The sequence below is a fragment of the Mycteria americana genome, chromosome 12 (genome assembly GCF_035582795.1).
Source record: "Mycteria americana isolate JAX WOST 10 ecotype Jacksonville Zoo and Gardens chromosome 12, USCA_MyAme_1.0, whole genome shotgun sequence".
Classification (NCBI taxonomy): domain Eukaryota; kingdom Metazoa; phylum Chordata; class Aves; order Ciconiiformes; family Ciconiidae; genus Mycteria; species Mycteria americana.
Window position 1 is genome coordinate 19,086,244 of NC_134376.1, and position 19,170 is coordinate 19,105,413.

Below are 19,170 nucleotides of genomic sequence, written 5' to 3' on the forward strand. Positions count from 1 at the left end.
CCGGTCCCAGTGTATATGCTTAAACCCCCCCCGGCAAAACAAGAGGTTTTGCTCCAGCGAGCATAGATGTGGCAAAATCAAGCTAAGGAGCAAGTGAAATAATATCAATCTCCATTTTACAGATAAAAAGCAAAGAGCCCCTGGTGTCAGATCCATCATCTGCTACAGCCTCTCAGTGACCCCACCTGGTGACAGGACTCAGGACTGGCTATGCACAGCCGTGAACCGGCTGCCTGCCTGCAAAAAAATCTGTGATGGCCCCTTCTCCCAGCTTTCACAAGGCTATTAAAGCATTTCCAACTCATTGCTTACAGTATACTGAGAATTACACACCCTGGGGCAGTCTGGAGCAGCGCTACACATCCTGCGTTACCCATGTTCAGCATCCTCAGCATAGTTTGCACTCACATGTAACCCAACGACATCACTTTCAGATTTATCAGAAGCAGACAAAATTTCTCAGCAAAGCTTCAGCTGGAAATCCCAAGCTCAGGGATTCTGTGTGGAAGACACATAGCTCCCCTCAATACTTCTACTATAAATACAAGCTTTCTGTCTCAGCATTTTACAGCACCATTGCTCTTTCTAGAAACTCTCGACTGGCACGACAGCGCACACTGCCCAACAAGTTGCTGATTCAGGTGTTCATGCTTCAGGCTTGACTACATACAGTGTTTTAATTAAGTAACCTGCTCTCTGGAGCTCACAGAAAGCTCATTTGGAGAATAACACTGACAGCAAATTTGTCATCTACAGGGAGAGCTGGGAGTATTCCCCCCAGTTCAACACTTACCATCTTAAAACTGTTCATTGACAAAATTCCCTTATCCCTCACACAGTTCATCTGGTTTTGCATCTCCAAACCATAACCTGTGCTCCTGGCCCAGGCGGCTGGGGAGTCCTTCCTGCCCTTGCCTGAGGGGTGGGACCCTGCGGCTCATGCCGTATATGCAGTCGTTTCAGCAGGTCACAGGTAGTCAGGCTCCATCACTGCTCACGCACTGCTAGACCCCCTCAAAAGGGTTGGAAGAGGCAGGACATTCCTCCACACCACTCTTGGTGAGATTTGCCTTCTTTCTTACCAAGACTTAAATTATTTCTGTTTTAGATGGAGAATATCCCTAAAGCCACACTGTTTAGTCTCTACACGCAGCAACTCCCAAGGAGGGAGCTGTAGTAAACACTTGGTGGCCTATCTGAGAACATCTGCAGGATAAACCCCTTGAAGGTTTCAACATGATGAACATCCAGAACTAACCAAAGACAACTAGCGCACATGAAATCCTATAAAAGGGTCTACTGATTGCAGTGTGCACTAACAGCAGCACTGCCTATGTCTTCCCAGTGGTCAATCATATTTGCAAAAACAAAAACAGTAAGTGGAGAAGTTGCAGAGGGGAAGGAAAGAAGGAAGCTGGTGGAAAAGACAAACCGTAGCAGTTGGAAAGTCACAGATTCTGGGAAGAAAATAAAAAAACCTGTCTCCTCCCAGGGATCCAGCTTCATATCCTTCAGTAGTGAAAAAACAAAAACCTTTTAAGACTCTACTGTAGGGGACAAAGAAGGAATAAGAGCTGCTAATCCTCCCTGACCCTCACCGTGCTTTGCCTCAGCTCACGTCTGCACAACACTGGTATCATCTATCACTTTCCAAAAATACTGCTCATTTCCTGTGTTTTTGTAATACTATCCCCATGCATCATAAATACTACCTTTTGTCTTTCTTTTCTCCTAATCTCAATTTGATGTGCCAGTATAATTTCTGTGCTATAACAATAGCACATTTTATAACAAAAAAAGACCCCCCAACCACTGAGTTAAGTTGCTATTGAATCTTTATCTCTGCTATAGCACAAGACTCATTTGAAAAAGTGAGTCATTCAAATGATTTAAAGTCTTACACATTTATGAAAATTATAAAATGTCTCTCACATGGTGTAGGAAGAGTAATAAAACCACATTGCACCCAGAGGCACAAAACAACCCAGCTACCTGCCAGTCATCGTGCTGGGAGCTGTGCTCCCCTTCTGCACACCTCCTACGGTGTCAGCTTGCCTTTTGAGCTTTTAACAACCCCTGCGAACCCATTTTTGTGGGCTCAATCTCTTTTTCACAGTCCTTTCACACCTATGCAGTCCTTGCTGTGGCAGTGAAGTTACTGACAATTTACACTGGACTGCTCTGCGCAAAGAAGCAGATGCTCCATGACTCACGCAGTGCTTACAGACACAAGTTAGGGATAACAGCACGATAATTAACAAATGTCATCTCTAAAATTCAAACATGCAGATGTTAATGCCCATGGCTTATGACCACATTAATTTAGGAGGCAGTGTCTGCTCCTATGAGCAGCCTTTAATCAATACCTTGCAATACTCCAGTGCTGTTGACCACAGCATGGTTTCCCCTGTAGACCATGCAGATGTAAACCACACAGGACTCCTCTGCACGCTGCAGTGGGGAAGAAGGTAGCAAACCCCTGCCCTGATTGTAGATGGTATTTGATTTTCCCTGGAGTCTGCAAAGAACTGAATGCAATGCGATAAAAAAATAAAGGGAAAGTAAGAGATGCTGATTTTCATCTATCATATGAATGATTTTTAGTGAACTCTGAGTGTCAGAAAGGGCTAAACATTCAGAAGAGACAGACAACTAACTCTGGCCTTGAAAAAAAAAACAGAAGGAAAGAATAATGACCACTGTCAGCACTGCTAAGAGCTAAATCCCCCCAGGCAAACAGTCCTAGTCCAGCTAAGAGATATGGTGCAAGTCAAACTGTAATCAGCAGTTGTACACAGTGGCCCTTCCCTAAAGGGACTTCAAAGTGCTCACAAGCAGAGGTATTCCACATGACTCCAAAGCTTTGCTTTAATTGTCACATAGAAATGGCAGGGGATTTGGGGATTACAAGCAAAAACCTAAGATGCAGGAGGAACCAAAGCTGGAATTTTCCCATGGTGACAACGTCAGAATTGCCACAGAACCTGTGTTTTCCATAGCCAGGCAGGACATTGCATTAGTCCCTCTGGAAGACTGCTCCTCCAGCAGCTACAGGCGCAGGTTCGGCAGTAACGCAAAGGGCCGAGTGCCATCTACCGGGCTGCTTTATCAGCTCCCTCCTGCCGCAGCTGGATTCCCTGACATCTCTCAAGCGCAGACAGCCCAACCCTTCTTAGACTGCCGCCTCAGGCACATCACCAGATAAGGTGACATAGCAAAAAATATTTCAGTTGTAGCCTAGGTGTAAGCCCTTACAAAAGAGCCTGGCAAGTCGTGAAGCTGCCTGAAGGGGCGGCGAACTGAGCAGCGATGTGACTGACAGGCTGATGAGAAGGGACTGCGCCAGCTGCACCGCAGCCCAGGCACCAGCCCAGCTCAGAGCAGGTACCCGCAAACCAGAGTAGTTCCACAAGAGGCACTACTGCATGTGGCCTGGGCCACTTCGGATTAAGACACTGAAAACAGTTAGTCAGTGAATATTAGGCAGTGACCACTATAACGCTGGTTAAATGCCAATTGATGAACAGAGTAATAGGGAATCAGCAGCTCAGGTTCTCTGGATTTTCAGATGCTGGAAGGCTGTGCCCCACTGTACTGTGGCTATCGGATCAGTATAAATCACGTTTTATTGCTTGCTATACTGTCTGCATATAGGAGTCCAGTGTCATGACTGAGGCAGTCAAGAATCTAGAGCTAGCCAGAGAGACAGACCTTGGAAGAAAAGCCAAAACCAGTATCCATGAAGCCCTGAAGGGTCTTCACAAAACCTCAGAGTTAGCAGGTCATAAAAGTGATACAAAAGGAAAAAAAAAAAAAGAAAAAGAAAAACACACCTGAAATTTAGTTGGAAAAACAGGCAGAGTAAAGTTAATAGAAAAGATTTATTGCTTAAAACTGTCTCCAATTATGTGAATGGCAAGTAGGAGGTTCCCACCAGATCAGTCTGCCAGCTCATCTCTCACCAGCACAGGGAATCGCTTGCCTCCTTCACAGAGCTGCGTGTAAATCGCCCGATACAGCTGAGCTGCAGAGGCCTCCGGGTAGAGCCTGGACTCCAGGACAGGCAGGAGTTCTGCCATCATGACCTGGGCAGAAGCAAAGGAGACACGTCACCAGAGCCAGCGAGCACTTTTAGGATTCCATGAAGTGAAGTGGCTGCATAACAAGTGAAATCTAATGACTAATAACATGCTAATTGATAGACAGATGCTTTCTTTTGTCATATTTAACAAAGGCAGAGTCGTTCATCCTCTGCTCATGAAGTACACCAGCAGCCACCCAGCGTTCCCAGAGCAGTGAGATAAATGGTAGTGCTTTTCCTCTGCTGCAGAGGTGGCCCAGCACTGGGATGAGATCAGCATTGTGTGAGAAGCTGAAGCTGATGTTGATTCAGGAGCTCTGCAACCACACAGTGAAGCGCTTACTCACCCAATGGTAAGTTTAGCCCTTCACTTATGACTGCTCCTGTCACCTCCCAGTTGGGTCACATTAATCCAAGACAGATGGGCAAGTGGCCAACTCCATCCAAACTCCTTTTTTTTTTTTTTCAGCTGGCATCAGCTAATGAAGTCTGAGCAGTCTGCACATCAAAAACCCACACAGCCTACTGTACACACGGCCTTCCCAGGAGAAGAGTGGACAATCAACTGCATGTGTCAGTCACCTCCCTCAAAGCATTTTTCAGCAGTGGAAACAAAGGAAGATCCAAACAGAACAGAGTACAGGGCATCTGCAGGGGGTTCCCTTTCCTGTTCTCCATAAATCTCTGCACAGGGACGAGGAAACAGGACACAGTTGCTAATCTCTGGGAAGAGTTAAGAGCTGCAGACATGAAAGCTACCCAAGGGAAAGTTGGCACATGAAGGAACGCTACACTGCTCCACTTCCTAACAGAGAGCCCCTTCTCTCTTCCATCTGCCTGGTCTGCTCCTGCTGCAGAAGAATAGAGAAAACAGGCCTTCACCATCAAAGACAGGCTAAGAGCTACCATTTCTATGATTCTTGGCATATCTTCATGGAAAGGCAATGGACAGGCTGGGCCCAGTAATATGTACATCCTTTCCCAGAGTATTTATCTTGTACCAAGTCCATTCGCTTCACCTGTCCCAAGAATTTCACCTATCTTGCACACTCTGCACAGAGCTGCTTCAGACGCTCAGAGCTCACCCAGCACAAAGCACCTATATAGATACATGTGCAGAGGAAATTGAGTCAGTCAATGAAGCATCGGGCAGCAGGCTTCGGTCACTACTTCATTTTGGGCAGATAAAAATCAAAACCCTCATAACCCATAATTCAGCATTATAGTGATAAAGTCACATTTGAAGACAGGCAGCAATCTATCTTCAGCCAGAGAGAGGAGCGTGGCCAGTTATGACTGATTTCTTTGGCTTACAATAAATGGCTTCTCCAAAGCCTCTATCATTGAGATCAATGACAAAGGTTAGGTCAAAGGAGTAGATGTGATTTCACAGATCTTCTCTGCCCGTTGCTGCTGTTGGTTGAGAAGAACAAGTGATCCCTATGCAGCAAGCACTCTGCTCAGACTGGTGGAGAGACCTCCTATCATGTTCTTACAGGCAGTCTCAGAATGGTAAAGTCAAGATCAGCAGCACAGTGGTTTGAGATTTAAAAGGAAAGGAACAGACAGCAGAGGAGCTCACTAGCTGGAGGTCACACAGGAGAGAATGACAGAGTGGGTGCTGTAATGGGACTGCAAAGGGCTACCAAAAGGGGTCTTCAGGCATTACCAACATCCTCCACTGTCAAACTCTGAAAGAGTAGTTTAAAAAAAAAATCTTACCAGGAGAGGGTCAGCCATTTAAAGGCGTCTGCTCTAGCCTTAACAAAAAAATGTAAGTCCATTCATCTACAAAGTAAGCAAGGCACTGATGGAACTTGGACACGAGGCATAAACATAGAAACACCACTGGGAGAGCTTGCTGTGCTGCTGCTCCCCATCAAGACCCCGTATGCCAGCTGTTGCTCCTCAATTGCGCTTTTCTTGCCTGACCCCAGGAGTACCAACACTTTTAAAGACTCACCTTTTGTAAGGCAATTTCTTGGTGCAGCATTGACACTTGCAGCTTCAAGGCAAACAGGTCCCTCAGCTCCTGGAAACTGGAGTAACAAAGGAGAGGCACAGCCAGCACGTCTGCACTGTCACACGTCTGTCCCCTGGGAGGGACACAGGCTGGAGAGCAGTTTCCTACATCCCCAGTGCAATCTGGGCGCAGCCTCATCTGGGACTCCACAGCTGCCAGGGTGGAAGAATTGGCAAGAGGCAGAAAAACACAAGTTAAATCTGTACTTACAGAATTTGCGATCTACTTACTGTTCCTAGAAATGGATGGCTAATGACATTGTATTAGCGTAAGCTCCTCACACATGGCACAATCAGGACATCTTAAACTATGGCATGCGGTCTCCCCCATCTCTCAACAGCTCCCTCACCAGCCCTCCTGAATTGCAACAGTCAACAGTCCCAAGCCTCCCCTGAACACAGATGGGTGGCAAACAGATACCACGGCTTCGTTTGCCACCAGAGAATTTTACATGCTACATTACCATTAAGGATAACCAGGAGAAAAATTATCTTGGTCCACAGCGTTCTGCGCACAGATGGCAAACTACTGTTCAAGCATACCTGGCCACATTCACACCTGACTACAGAACCAGGGACTGGCTCACCTGCTTGCAGAAGCTGCAGCTTATGCAGGCACTGGGAAACTGTGGTTTGCAAACCCTCCAAGGTTAGAAGGCTTTCATACTCTCTTTGCAGAGTGGGATGGTCTACAAGAGAAACAGAAGAAAATCAGCAGGCATGAGCATACTGAAACCTTCCCCACCAAATACCAGTTTCTAGAGTGGCTTTGGGTTCACCAGCCCTCATTTTAAGCAGGGAATGCTCCTGTCCCTCATGTCCAGCACATGCCAAGAACACAAGACACATGGAACTGGAGCCCACTGAAATCATCCTTGTTCCACCTTCTGCCCCCTCCACCCCCTTTTTTTTTCTTTACCTGCAGGCTCAGCTTCCACATACTGGCTCAGAAGGGAGGGGACATCCTGGAGGACCTTTAATTCCTCCTCTATCTCTGCAGGACTGAAGGCTGGCATCGGTGAACAAAACTCAAAAAGCAGCAGCTTAAGGAAGGTTTCACACCACCAGCTCTGTGCAGTACCCTGAGCCCTGGGCCAGGCTAGCTGGAATCAGGGGCAGAGGCAGAGGGCAAGCAGCCCATGAAGTGGCATTGCAGGGGGAAGGTGAGGACAGCACAGCTGTGTATGGCATGTTTGCCTTGTGGCCTTGTTTGTCTGGATCAAAAGTTTTATGACTGCTTAAGAGCTGCAGTAGGAAAAAAACCAATTCCTAGAGACCCAGCTTGAACTCCTGTTATTAGAGGCATAACTCTCTCCAGATGGGAGGACACTGCAGAGTGATCGCACCCGGTGCCTGCCCTACCGCACCATGTGCTCGTGGAAGGGGGTGGTGAGTTGAGAAAGGATACAGTTGTCTGGATCCTCTCTATAAAACGGTTCCTTGCAGCTGCTGCATCTGCACTTGTTTGGCAGAGACGACATCTCTCCCATGCCCTGAAAATTCAAAAGGGGCAGAGGGTGGAGGAGTTATGCACCATTGTACCAGACAGTGCTCACACTGAGCTGCGACATACCAATATGACGTATCAGCGCTTCAAGTACAAGCATCTTCCTCACCCCTCTTTTACAGGTTATTTACTAGCCATTTCCCCCTCATTTTTGACAGCTGGTATTAGATCAACAAGGATACCCTGCAGAAAGCATCAGGCACTGCAACACACCTACGTTATTTCTCTCAACTCATTTTGAGGGGAAGGATTTACACCCATCAGAAGAGAGACAACACATTTCTATAAGCAGAATATGACCTTGCAGCACATCAGCCATTCTGTTGCGTCGCCCTACCTATGTTTTTATTCCATAGGAAACAACAAATCTTCCCTTCCTTTCTTGAGGGGTAAGTCATTTGCATTTCTATACATTTAGTCTGTTAGTAAATGTGTACAAAAAGGAGTTACTGTGGTAGAGCAGACAGGACAAATTCTCACCCTAGCTTTTAGCACAGTGATTCCTTCATATGCCAAACTTTCTCAAGACTCTCCTTTAGTCCTTTTTATTAGGACCAAGTGGTATGTTTGGCAAGAAGCATGACAGCAGTGCATCAGTATCAGGGACACAAAACAGAGGTTTAAGGACAGTATCGTGAGTAAGCTGGCCAGGACCCTGTATCACAGTCCAGTTTTTAAAAAAAAAAAAAAAGCGTTACACAAATAGTGCTACCAGAGAGGTGGATTTCACTTAGAGTTCAACATCCCCACTGGTGCCCAGTCCCCATAATATCCCTTAAGTAAAGGACTGCTTTAAAGAGCCAGTGCATCTCAGCCAGTCTCCTAAAACCTGCCGCAATAAGTGAGAGCCATCAGCAGGAAGCTTAAAATAGTTATGCAGCACAAGACTGTCTAACCCGAGTGTGCATGTGTCTTCTCTCCATCCAAATGGATCTTCTAAATCATGACAGAAACTGCAGATTTCAAAAGCACATTATGCAAAGAAATAGCAAGGTTAATGGAACAGAATAGAACAGAACTTAGCAGGCAAGATGCATTCCCTCTGTATGGGATCTTCAGAACAAAGGTTATTTTCAATCTGTCACCGAGTTGAAAGCAATAGTGAAGAGTGTAAAATTACACCAGAGTGATTAGGATGCCAAAAGGCTCAATTTACAAGTGAAAATTAAGGGAACCAAGTCTTTACAACTTGCTGAAGGGCAACTAACTAACTGGTGTCTGATAAATGACAGCTCTTAAGAGGAGGAGGAATTCTTGAGGGTAACACAAGGAGGTGTAAGCTAGATTTAAGCTACAGTTTAAACTTAATATCTGGACAAACCCCATAATGAGAAATCTGCTGAATTATGGCAAGATTTCCCAAAAGTAGTGGTGGGAGACCCCTTCCAGAGGGCTGGAGAATGGACTAGAGCACAGAGTTCACCAGACACCCATCTGCCTGCACCATTGGTGCAGTAACATTGTAATTGGCTCTATTTAAGAGAGTTCATCAGCAGGAATCGGCCTCGGACACAGTCGCAGTGCTTCCAGGCTAGAGAGGTGCCCCAGCAGAGCAGTTCAGGTCAGCAACCGGCTGGGAAACTCTTTCATTGCACAGGGTATACAGGCACTCACCCCACAGGGCTTCCTGCCTTCAACTACTAGTATACAGTATCAGCAGACTTCTACAGCACTGTTAATCCCATGATTAAAGCACCCCAGTACTTTTACAATTTGGGGATTAACAGGGATTAGCACTCTGAAAACAAATGTAACACTAGTGGCTAGAATAACATGAAAACACATATCCACAGAAACAGCCTTGCAGTGTATCAGGCCACTCCTCCTGCTCCGAGTTCAGGTCCCACACACTGTGGGGTCCGTGCCTCCCCGTGACCCACAAACCAGCCAGGTCTCCCCCATCGGACCCTCCTCACAGCCCTTAAGCAGAGCGTAGTTGTGGACTGGACTGATCAGGCTGGGCCTACCTGGAGTTCCTGGAATAGGCTTTCCTGTAGGGAAGGGGTAGCTTCAGCTGGCATCTACAAAACAAGAGAAGCATCAATCCCGACTGCCAGAGAGCAGTGAAGCCTTGTCTTCAAATTGAGAAAATTACATTTTGTCTAAATTTGAAATTAATTTAGCTGTAATGGAAGACGTCAACAACCCTGGAGACTGAATCCACCACTGCCTTCAGCCTGTCCTCAAGGAAGGAGGATCAGTCTGCTCATTCATTTCCACAAGCATCACTGAGTTGACCTGGGAGAGCTCCCGCATCCTACCACCAGCCATCAGAGGTTCATCCAAGGTGATAAGCCGGGAGCAAAGCCCTGACAAGGCAGAGTACAGACATGGAAACAACATGTTCAAGGAAGCTGATCGCTACAGACATGAGCGCAAGCAAACCTCCCTATGTTGCCATACCTGTGCACAACAAGACAGCTTTGCTTAGCACCGTATCACGCTCAAAGAAATGGGAAAGGGACATTTCAGCTTCCACTGGGAATATGTGCCTTAACCCCAAAGCAGAATAAACCCTAACTTGTTATTGCAAAAACATGTGGGTTGGCAGCTATAGCTAGCCACATGCAAACTATGAACACAAGACCAAGGTTGGGATTTTAAGTAAATAAACATTTGAATCCAGATTCCTGTTCTCCCAGCAACTGTCACTCAGTGTCCTGTGTCCGTTCCAACACCAAGTGAACAGTGATAACTTCCTCCCTGCACAAACACAAGAGTTGGGTTGTGGCAGCTAAGAACTATTTCTCAAGAATTTCCAGGCACAGGCACGTATCAGATCTGAACTTCAGTTTCTTTAAAGCAAAGAACACACAGAAACAAACGTAGAAATTACTTAAAGAAGACAGACTGGTCGGAATGCAAAGCCAATCTTCTAAGTATTATTTTGCCACTTTTCCATAGATAATCTCAGTAACATCCACTTCGTAATTCTTCCTACACCAAACGCTTGAAACAACTGCATTCTAGTCAATACTGATCTATGTAGTTACACAGGCAGTATCTTATAGGTTAAAGGGGATAGTACTAAACCCAGATGCCATCTCTCCAAACAGCACTGGGCATATGAGAGAGAGAGAGAGAGAGAGAGAGAGAATTCATGCATTATGTATTATCATTATGTTAAAAAAAAAAAATCATCAATAAACTATAATAGAAAGTGGACCCAGAGGAAAACTACGGCTCAAGAAAGCTCTACAGAGACAGCTTTCCAAAACAATCACAGGGGGCTATGAAATATCAAAAGTCTTAATTAAAAGCCTTTCAAAGTCCCAGCCATCCAAGAGTAAGCCCTTAAAATGAAAACACTTATTCAATCACAATAAAGGCTTTTAAACTGTAAAAGATGCTTCCTCTTGAGAAGGATCTGAAGAGCGGAGAAACCCAGCTGGGCCCTACAGAGCAGTAAAGAGACCAGGCTTTGCAGATGTGCTAGTCAACGTCAAGCAGAACAAGACAGAGATGCCCATCTCTCAGCACTTACCCCTTTTCCTGGGGGGTGACTGTGCGAGGTGAGGTGCTCCTTCCCAATGCACCTTCAGTTGTAGGGTCCTCCTTTTTGCTGGACTCTCCCAGGGAACCACAACTTTTCTTCCCTGCATCAAATAACCACTTGCCAGCAGCTACAGAGTTCTTTTCCCCAGCTGAATCCCCTACAGAAAAGTTTTGCTGCTCATCCAGGGTAGATCTGGAGAAGCCAGGTGTTTTTTGGGGTTCAGCTGCAACACAGGCCTCTCGGTCCCTGGCACTGATTGCTGTCCTATGACTCCTTCCTTGTTTGCAAGCCACCCCTTTTGAGGAGCTCTTCCCAGCTGTCCTGGGACCTTGAGGAACACATCTGGCTGGGGCTTTCCTTTGCGTTTTTTTCACATCTGGGTCAGTCCTATAAGGGGCTCTCAGCTTGTATGGAGAGGGCTTCTTCAAAGAGGCAGGCTTTTTGCTTACAGTTCTCACCTTTGCGGTCACAGGAACATCCTCAACAGATGCAGGCACTTGCTGCTCTTGAGCATTCTTGGGAGCAGGTCCTTCATCTGCAGATTTCTCTCCTGCAGCTCCTTGGGCCTCTAATGGAGTTTTCAAGATGCTTTTCCTGACTTTCAGTGCCTTCTCTAAGGCCCTGTTCAGCAGTTCCAGCTCCTCCAGCTCCTTGGGTGAAGGCCTGTTCTCTGCAAGAGGAGAAGACATATCAAAAGGTTCAAACCTGGATCTTCCCCATTTGCCACTATACTAACTCACTCTTCCATGTGTTACAGAAGGAAACCGAACCCACTGAATGGTGCAGCGGGTATTTTGGCCACACTCCCGCACCAACTACACAGAGGATGCAGTCAGGCTTGCCAAAAGCCCTGATGACCCAGGATGGATGGGACTCGCAGGAGGAGACAGTTCTCTCAAGTCAACCTCCCGTTCGCCAACAAGTGACAATCACCACGTCTCAGTCAGGCCTGCAGACGCTTCACTGCTGGCCTTGGTTACCGTGGCACGACTCCAGGCTAACCCCAAGGAGGAAAGTGGGAGGAAGAAGGTGGAGGGGGGGCTTCAAGTTGATGCAGAGCATTGGAAGGACTTCTAACACCGAAGCTGGCTCAACCCCCGTCAGGCCCAGGGCCTGTGTGACATGGGGAGACACCAGGCCGAGAGGGAAGGGCTCACCGTGTCCATTGCTGGAGCCGGCCTCTGGCTGCAGCTGCTCATCTTCCTCGCTGGCCCTGGGGGGGAAGAAACACAGCACCAAGGGCCAGCATTGCTGTGCACCTTCGGGTTGAGCTTCCCTCGCGGCCCGTGGGGCCTCCGACACGGCTGCGGGGACACAAGCGCCCGCCCTGCCGGCACCAGGGACCCCGGACCTCCCCGCCAAGGCAGCCCGAGTTCCACCGCCTCCCTCCCGGCCCGGTTCGGGGCAGGACCGCCCGGGGGAGCCCGCGGGCCGGGGGCCGGGCCCAGCCCGGCGCGGGGCCGCACTCACCAGCGCCGCAGGAGGGCCCGGCTCCGCGCCGCCCGCTGCTCCAGCTCCCGCCGCCGCTCCGCGCCTTCGCCCAGCGCCGCCGACAGCGCGGCCGCCAACCTGCAAGGCCCAGAGCCGTCAGCGACCCACCGGGGCCGGACGGCCCGCCCGTCCGTCCCCCCCTCCGCCGCCGCCACCACCACCACGCTCTCACCGCCGCCCGCAGCCCGCAGGCAGCATGGGCCGCGTCGGTCCGGTTCGGCTCGGCTCGGTCCTGCCCACTGCGGCGGGCCGGGCTGCGGCGAAACCCGCTAAACCCCGCTCTGGCAGCCGCGCTCCCTATCGCCCTGCCAGGACCTGCGGGGCGGGCGTGTCCCTGCGCGCTGGCCGGGCGGGCTCTGAGGAGAAGGGCGGGAGCGGCCGGGTAGCACGGCCCCGGGCAGCCCCGGCGAGCTCCCGCTCCGCCCGCGGACCCGGGCTTTGGGGGTTTCGGTGCCTGCCCAGGGGCGGGCGGCCGGGTGCCGGAGATCCCCCGGCCCCGGGCCCCGCTTCACCGGGGAAGCCGTTTTTTCCTCAGATGGGTTCAGCGCTTCCCCCTCCGCCTCGGCAGCGCCTCTCTGAGGGGAGCCGGCCGACCTCCGAGGGGGCTAAAAAAGCCTTCGCAGAGCAGGCCCGTCCCAGCAGCTTCTTCTGGCCGCTCTCTCCTGAGGGTCAGAGCATAAATGAGATTTTATTTCTCTCAGCCTTCGCTGTGGCTGGCCGCAGGTGGAGCCAGCCGAGAACACGCAGCGCGCAGCCCACCCGTCGCTGCGGGAGCTGGAGCCCCCCAGGCCCCGCTGCACAAGGCCCAGGGAGGCTGGAGATCAAAGTTCAGCCGTCACAGGGGCTGTGCTCCAGCCTGCGCCCTGTCCTACCCACGGACGGGGTCCTCGCGGGGATCCCCAGGCGTGCCCAGCACCCCAGCAGAGACAGCGCGCTCTGCAGACTGCTTCTGCTGCCTTTGGTCTGCATCAGCAAAGAGACAAATTTGTGTGGTTTTGATGGAGAGAGGAACCTGCCTTGTCCTGCGCCTGTGGAAGCTACCTACTTGATAACGCCATCTCTCTTGATAACTGAATGCTGCTGGGATCCGGTCAGGAATACAGCTATTGCTGCGGAGGGGTGCACTGTGGAGTGCAGTTCTTCAAAAGCGCCCATAGCTGGCACTCAGTGGTGCCTGTTCCAGGCAGCTCAGGAGCAGGAATCCAGTCCTCTTCCTTGCACAGCAGAATAAAAAACCCCTGAAATTTAGAAAGTAGGAAAGAAATGGCTCTTTGCCTTTGAGGGCTGAATCGTCAGGTTGAGATGTTTATGATTTCTCTGCGGCCACGTGACCACAGACTCTTCTAGAGAGAAAAAGATGAGGCTCTCATGTGACTCATGGAGACAGGACTTTAAAACCCCTTATAAAGCATTACAAACGTGTCAATAAAATCACGGAATCGATCACACAGCACATTGTGGGCTTCCACAGTCACCATCACAACATAGTTCCAGATGTAAATTGCACAATTGGCATGTACGAAGAATGATTTTTCTTTCTACAGACTTTGCAACAGAATCTGAAAATTAGGCTGGCCCCTTTCTGGCGTGTATCTCACAAATAAGTGTGAGTTCACTGTCAAAACACTGTTAACAATTCTGCTTTTGAGGCGTGAGCCAAGACGGAGTCCAGCCTGCTCTTCCGTGCCTAAGTGGGCTCAGCAGGGCTAACAGGAATATCAAACACTCAGAAAATAGTTTAATCAGCAAAGTCAGTAGCTGTAATGCTGTGAGCCCCCCAGGGAGTGCAGCAGTGGGACAAGAAGGGCTCGCTTTCGGACAGCTGCTTTTCTAAGTCAACTGCCTTTTGCTTCTGCAAGGTTCCCACTGGATTTGCTTGTTGGACAAATAGGGGCTTGACTCAGAATATCTGGATTTGCTATAATGTGTGCTTTGGAGCAAACAACAAGCGGTCCCTAAGATGTTTTTGGCTGAATAGATTGCTTCATCTCGGCCCCAAGTGCACGAAGCTTCTTGTGTTTCCCTCCTTTTGGCAGAATGATCGCCGTGGTTTTCTCCTGATAAGGTTTAAAAGTCCGACCCAGCTGGGGCGCCTGAGAGGGGCGCAGGCTCATGCTGCGTGGTGACTCTGCACAGGGCGGTTTGCTGCTGGGTGCGAACGGCCACCGAGATGCAGTTTTACTTTAACTCAGCAGAGGGCTGAGTGCTGCTGTGGCTGCCAGCACCTCCCGGTGCTCTGGAAGAACCCAGCCTAGGCGATGAGAGAGCTAAAGATCTCCTTAGGCACCTGGATGCTGTTGACATTTAAGCAATTAAAAACAACCAAAAAGGGGATCAGACTGCTGTAATCCAGGAAAGTCCCCTGAGGCCTGAAGCCCGCTGGAGCAGTGCTACTGACGTCGCTAGCCTTTGCATCAAGTCTCTGTGGTTTAGAAGCGCTAAAAAAGGAAGACCCCGAAACTCAAGAAACCCTTTGTATTTGAGACAAACCAGGCATGCGACCCCTCCTGAACCTCTGGCTTTGTGCGGGCAGTAAGATTCCTATAAATGGCTAAGAAAGCTTTAATGCAGACCCTTTCTCGTTAAACTGCATCTCGCTGGGAAGAAGGACAGATGACCATTTGCATGTTGCCTCCAAGTCAAGGTGAAGGTTAGGTGAGTGCCACTGCCACCACAAAATTAGGAGGGGCAGCATGCCAGGAGGGGGAGAGCGCAAGACTGTAACTGCCCGTTCCAACCGCAGTGAGCACGGCACTGGTTAAGCTGTGGAGTGAGACCATGGTGCAAGAGTTGGGGTGAGGTGCGAATTAGCAGGTGAATAGCAGAAACTTTCTGACCGAGATAAAACCACTCTGCTGCTGATGCTTGGGGCCTAAAGTGTGCCTACATTTGACATAACAGCCTAGCTGCTGTAAGAGCTCCCTCCCTGCACTGGACGGCCCCTCTGCTCCCATCCACACCTCTGCTATGGGCTCCTGCTGCCTTGCCTTCTGGTGAGTCTTGCAACAGGGCAGCTGCTGGGTAAATCAGTTCAAACCTTCTCTTGTGGGTGGTTGGCTTTCCAGTGGATCATCTGGCAAACCCAGCTGAGGAAAAAATCCAAGGTATTTGTATCTGATTCTTTCCACTGACAGCAGCTCATGGTAGAAGGGGTAAATGCAGCAAAGAGCCTTATTCTGTTCAGTGAGCCCTGACCCACTACAGACCTGATCTGCTGGCACAGTTGGCACAAGAGACATTTATGCCAGGACTGAGGGATTGGGTTTTAAACCAACAGAGTCTGAATTATGGTTCGACTTCATGACGTTGCTTCCTGGGAAAAAGCTGGGTATCACGACATGGCACACATGCTAAAACTGGGGCAAATTTCTACTTAAAGATTTAGTTACAAAAGACAAATAGGTGAAAATGCCTGTGCAATGTACAAGTGGCAGCTGCTGGCAGTCACAGCTCTGCCACCAGTTAAATTAATTACCTGCAGTGATGAGGCATTTTGCATAGGTGAAATGTAGGGGAAGTTACAGTGTCAGCACTCCTTGCTTAGGTTGACAGGTGCCAGCTGATATTCTGCAACCCATATTTCTTTTTTACTGAGAGCCCGACTGTCAAATGCCTGTAGGCTAATAAAAATAACTGTCCAGGCACTTGGATCTCCTGCTGGGTGCCTAAAGCTCTTTGAAAACCCAGCCCGTAGTCCATCATGGTAGGACTCCCTAGGGTAAAATTCAAGTAGGCATCATGCTTTGATGAACACCAAGAAGAAAAAAAAGAAGCAGGAGATAAACTTCATCACTAATAAACCTACCCACACTTTCTTTATTATATTACAGAAGCTATGCTCCTCCTGTGTGCTGCCCATGGAGATCAGTGCTATCTGCTGAGTTTACATAGGAAAACCCTTCCTGTATAATACCGGGGTAATGTCCTATACAAACTCTTCAGGTTCTGGGGAGAGACCTGAAAGACCGAGGAACTGATTCACACTCTCCTGTGAGTCCCAAACCATTCTTGTTTGAGCCAAGAAAGAGGAAAACCTCCCAATATTTCCAATGTAAGCCCGAGGATGTTGCTATGCTGCTGGAAAAATGCATAAATATCCAAAGATCCTTTTTCAGCTCTTCTTGTCATTTCTTTGGAGCAAAGACTCCAGGAAATGAATCTGTGGGAAATACAGGTTATAAATAGATTCCCAGACCCTGTATCTTGCTGCAGCCAAAATTCCTGCAGAATTCACATGGCTATCAGCAAGCTGGAGTGGGAAGGGGATGTGATGTGTCCTGGAGAGAGGATCTCTTGTGGCACGTTGCAGCTGGAAGTGAAGGGTGTCAGTGTGCAGTGGGCACATTGATCTTGTTGGGGCACCCAGTGGGTGCTGTGTCCAGCCAGCCAGTGGGCAGATTCCCAAGCTGCAGGTCACAGGCTACATGAGTTTATAAAATCAGGACAAGCATCAGCTTTGTAAAACTGGCTAGGTCAAAAATGCTGACAGCAGGGACACTCTTATAGGGAAATGCTCTACTCTGTTTCCTCACCCTCTTCCTGAACTGGAGGTTACATTTTGTCAGCCCTCATTAAAACAGAACAGGGAGGATTAAAGTCTTATATGTGTGAAACCATGAAACAGATGGGGCTACAGTATGTATCCAAGTTGGAAAAGAGTACAGCTGAGGTGGCGAGATCCAGCAAGAAAAGGGAAGGTCTTTCCAAATGTGGTCTCCTGAGGCATGAGTGTCCGTACACCAGCTTGGAGTTTGGGTTAGGGGAAAACCCAATGTGGGGAATGCAGGGCTCTGGCAGCTGGATTTCTGTGCTTTGCGTTCCCTCGGGCTCCAGCGGCACTTGCACTGGATGCGGCCCTGAATCAGGCTGCAGCTCCCTCACCGGGACCACACTCACATGAGCTGGTGGGATGAGCCTTGCCCCAGAGGCTCTGACTTCAGCGCTGGAGCACAGAGCAGGCAGCAGGCAGGGAGGGGAGGATGTCTTGTCCCGTGAGACTCCCCACCAATGGCAGAGGCCAAAGCTCTGGCCCGCAGAGCGGGTGATCTCTGCCCAGGCTGTGCGGGTCTCAAGAGATCCTGTTTGGCCATGTGGGTGGAAGGAAGTGAGGTACTGTGGTTTGCGGGGAAAACAGTGTTTCAGCAAGGAGAGCTGTGCTGTGGAATAAGACTCGGGGACAGGGAAAGCTACGAATCTGGAGATTTGGCCAGTGTGTTTGGAAAACATCTGCAGCAATTCATCACACAGCCTCTGTGAACACCATGTGCAGGAGCATTCTGCCTCTGGCTGCTGTGTTACTCTGCCAGTGGTTTTTTTTGATGTGCTGCAGTAACAACAGGGTCTTTCCTCCCATGTCCCGGTAGAAAATGATGCATTTAACACATGCAGGTCCCCATAAAATGAGGCCAGTAGTTTGTATGCCACATGGGAAGCAGTGGATTAATCCCCCGTCTGGGGAGTGAATGTGTTAAAGATCATCACATTAGCACATCTTCAAAATCCTGAACCCAAGCTGAGGTCTTGGTTCACACCAAATGAAAGCAATGGCCCTCGGAGATGTCAGACAGGGAAAGATGTCTTGTCCAGTTGTTTGTAAAGAGTCCCTGTATTGCTAAGGTATTTATGAGGCTGTTTTGCCCTCGTGGCTTCTCACTAGCTGATTTACAGTCTGGGAAAATGCAGCCAAATGGAAATCTGAGGGGTCCTTCCTTTTTTTCCCGACCTTCTCACAGCATGAGTGCTTGTGAAAAGGAGGAGATGGGGTTACTGTGGGACAAAGGCCACCCACCCATGGACCAGTGTTTCTCCTGTTGAGGACTCATGCGCTGGGGCTCAGGATAGTGTTGGGCAGACTTCTGAAACGCCTGCAGTAATTCATCAGAGTTCTCACAAACGCCATGCTCATCAACACTGCCGCAAACATCATTGCCTCTGGGCTGCTTCACTTCTGATATCAGGAGAGAGACCCCCCTGCATGAGCACTGCTGCTTGCAGAGGAGAGACTCGCTGCAGCTGTGGTCTGGGAGAGCCCCAGCAGACCAGACTCCCTCAAACTGAACTGCTTCTTCACCCAGTGTGCGTTTCTGTGCTGGAAAGCCTTAATCCTGCTAGAGAGCATTGCCATGAGATTTGCATGACTACTTGATGCTCTGAGTGTTTGCACACGAGCAGTTAATTCCCTGGGAAGTGCAGCTCCCAGGGATGGGCAGTAAACTCTGGGCCCATCGCCACTGGAGGCTGCGGATGCCAAAGGTTGCATGGGTTAAAAGGAAAAAAAAGAAGCTATTAGCAAAACTCATGGGAAAAAACACCAATAGGAATTAGATGCAAAGATCTGACCTCTGGGGAAGGAGGTCTCTCATCCAGTTTGCCGGGGAAATAACACTGTATATTGTCTGGTTGTATACTGTGTTCTGTGCTTCACTGCTGCAGGTAGAAACAGGGTACTGGGCTTGGTGTAATCCATACGGCTTGTGACCCTGAACTCCCTGTCTGTCATGGACTACACAGCGAGTGGCTTCTGGCCCATGGTGGTGTTCATATGTTCGTGAAGCTTGAACGCGACACGAAGGC

The 19,170-nt window shown here is 49.2% G+C and overlaps 1 protein-coding gene across 2 annotated transcripts; it reads right to left on the reverse strand.

Annotated features, from left to right (window-relative positions):
- Positions 1-3,862: 3,862 nt before the first annotated feature.
- TEDC2 (tubulin epsilon and delta complex 2) lies at positions 3,863-12,918 on the reverse strand. Of its 2 annotated transcripts, XM_075515137.1 has the most exons (10): positions 12,770-12,918; positions 12,577-12,675; positions 12,264-12,319; positions 11,095-11,776; positions 9,578-9,631; positions 7,512-7,596; positions 7,023-7,131; positions 6,691-6,792; positions 6,045-6,256; positions 3,863-4,085 (listed from the first exon to the last, which is right to left on the reverse strand). In XM_075515137.1, exons 1-10 carry the CDS (start codon positions 12,793-12,795, stop codon positions 3,939-3,941), a joined length of 1,572 nt encoding a protein of 523 aa, XP_075371252.1. In that variant the 5' UTR covers positions 12,796-12,918; the 3' UTR covers positions 3,863-3,938. The 2 variants fall into 2 exon arrangements, with proteins under 2 accessions (XP_075371252.1, XP_075371253.1); XM_075515138.1 differs by lacking the exon at positions 12,577-12,675.
- Between the last annotated feature and the right edge of the window lie 6,252 nt (positions 12,919-19,170).

Excerpts from the sequence above, each read along its gene's own strand:
- TEDC2 (XM_075515137.1), bottom strand. The coding sequence starts at position 12,795 with ATGCTGCCTGCGGGCTGCGGGCGGCG. Across the intron at positions 12,320-12,576 it reads CGGGCCCTCCTGCGGCGCTG|GGCCAGCGAGGAAGATGAGC; the intron begins GTGAGTGCGGCC and ends CTTCCCCCCCAG. Across the intron at positions 9,632-11,094 it reads GTCACCCCCCAGGAAAAGGG|ATGCCAGCTGAAGCTACCCC; the intron begins GTAAGTGCTGAG and ends CTTGTTTTGTAG.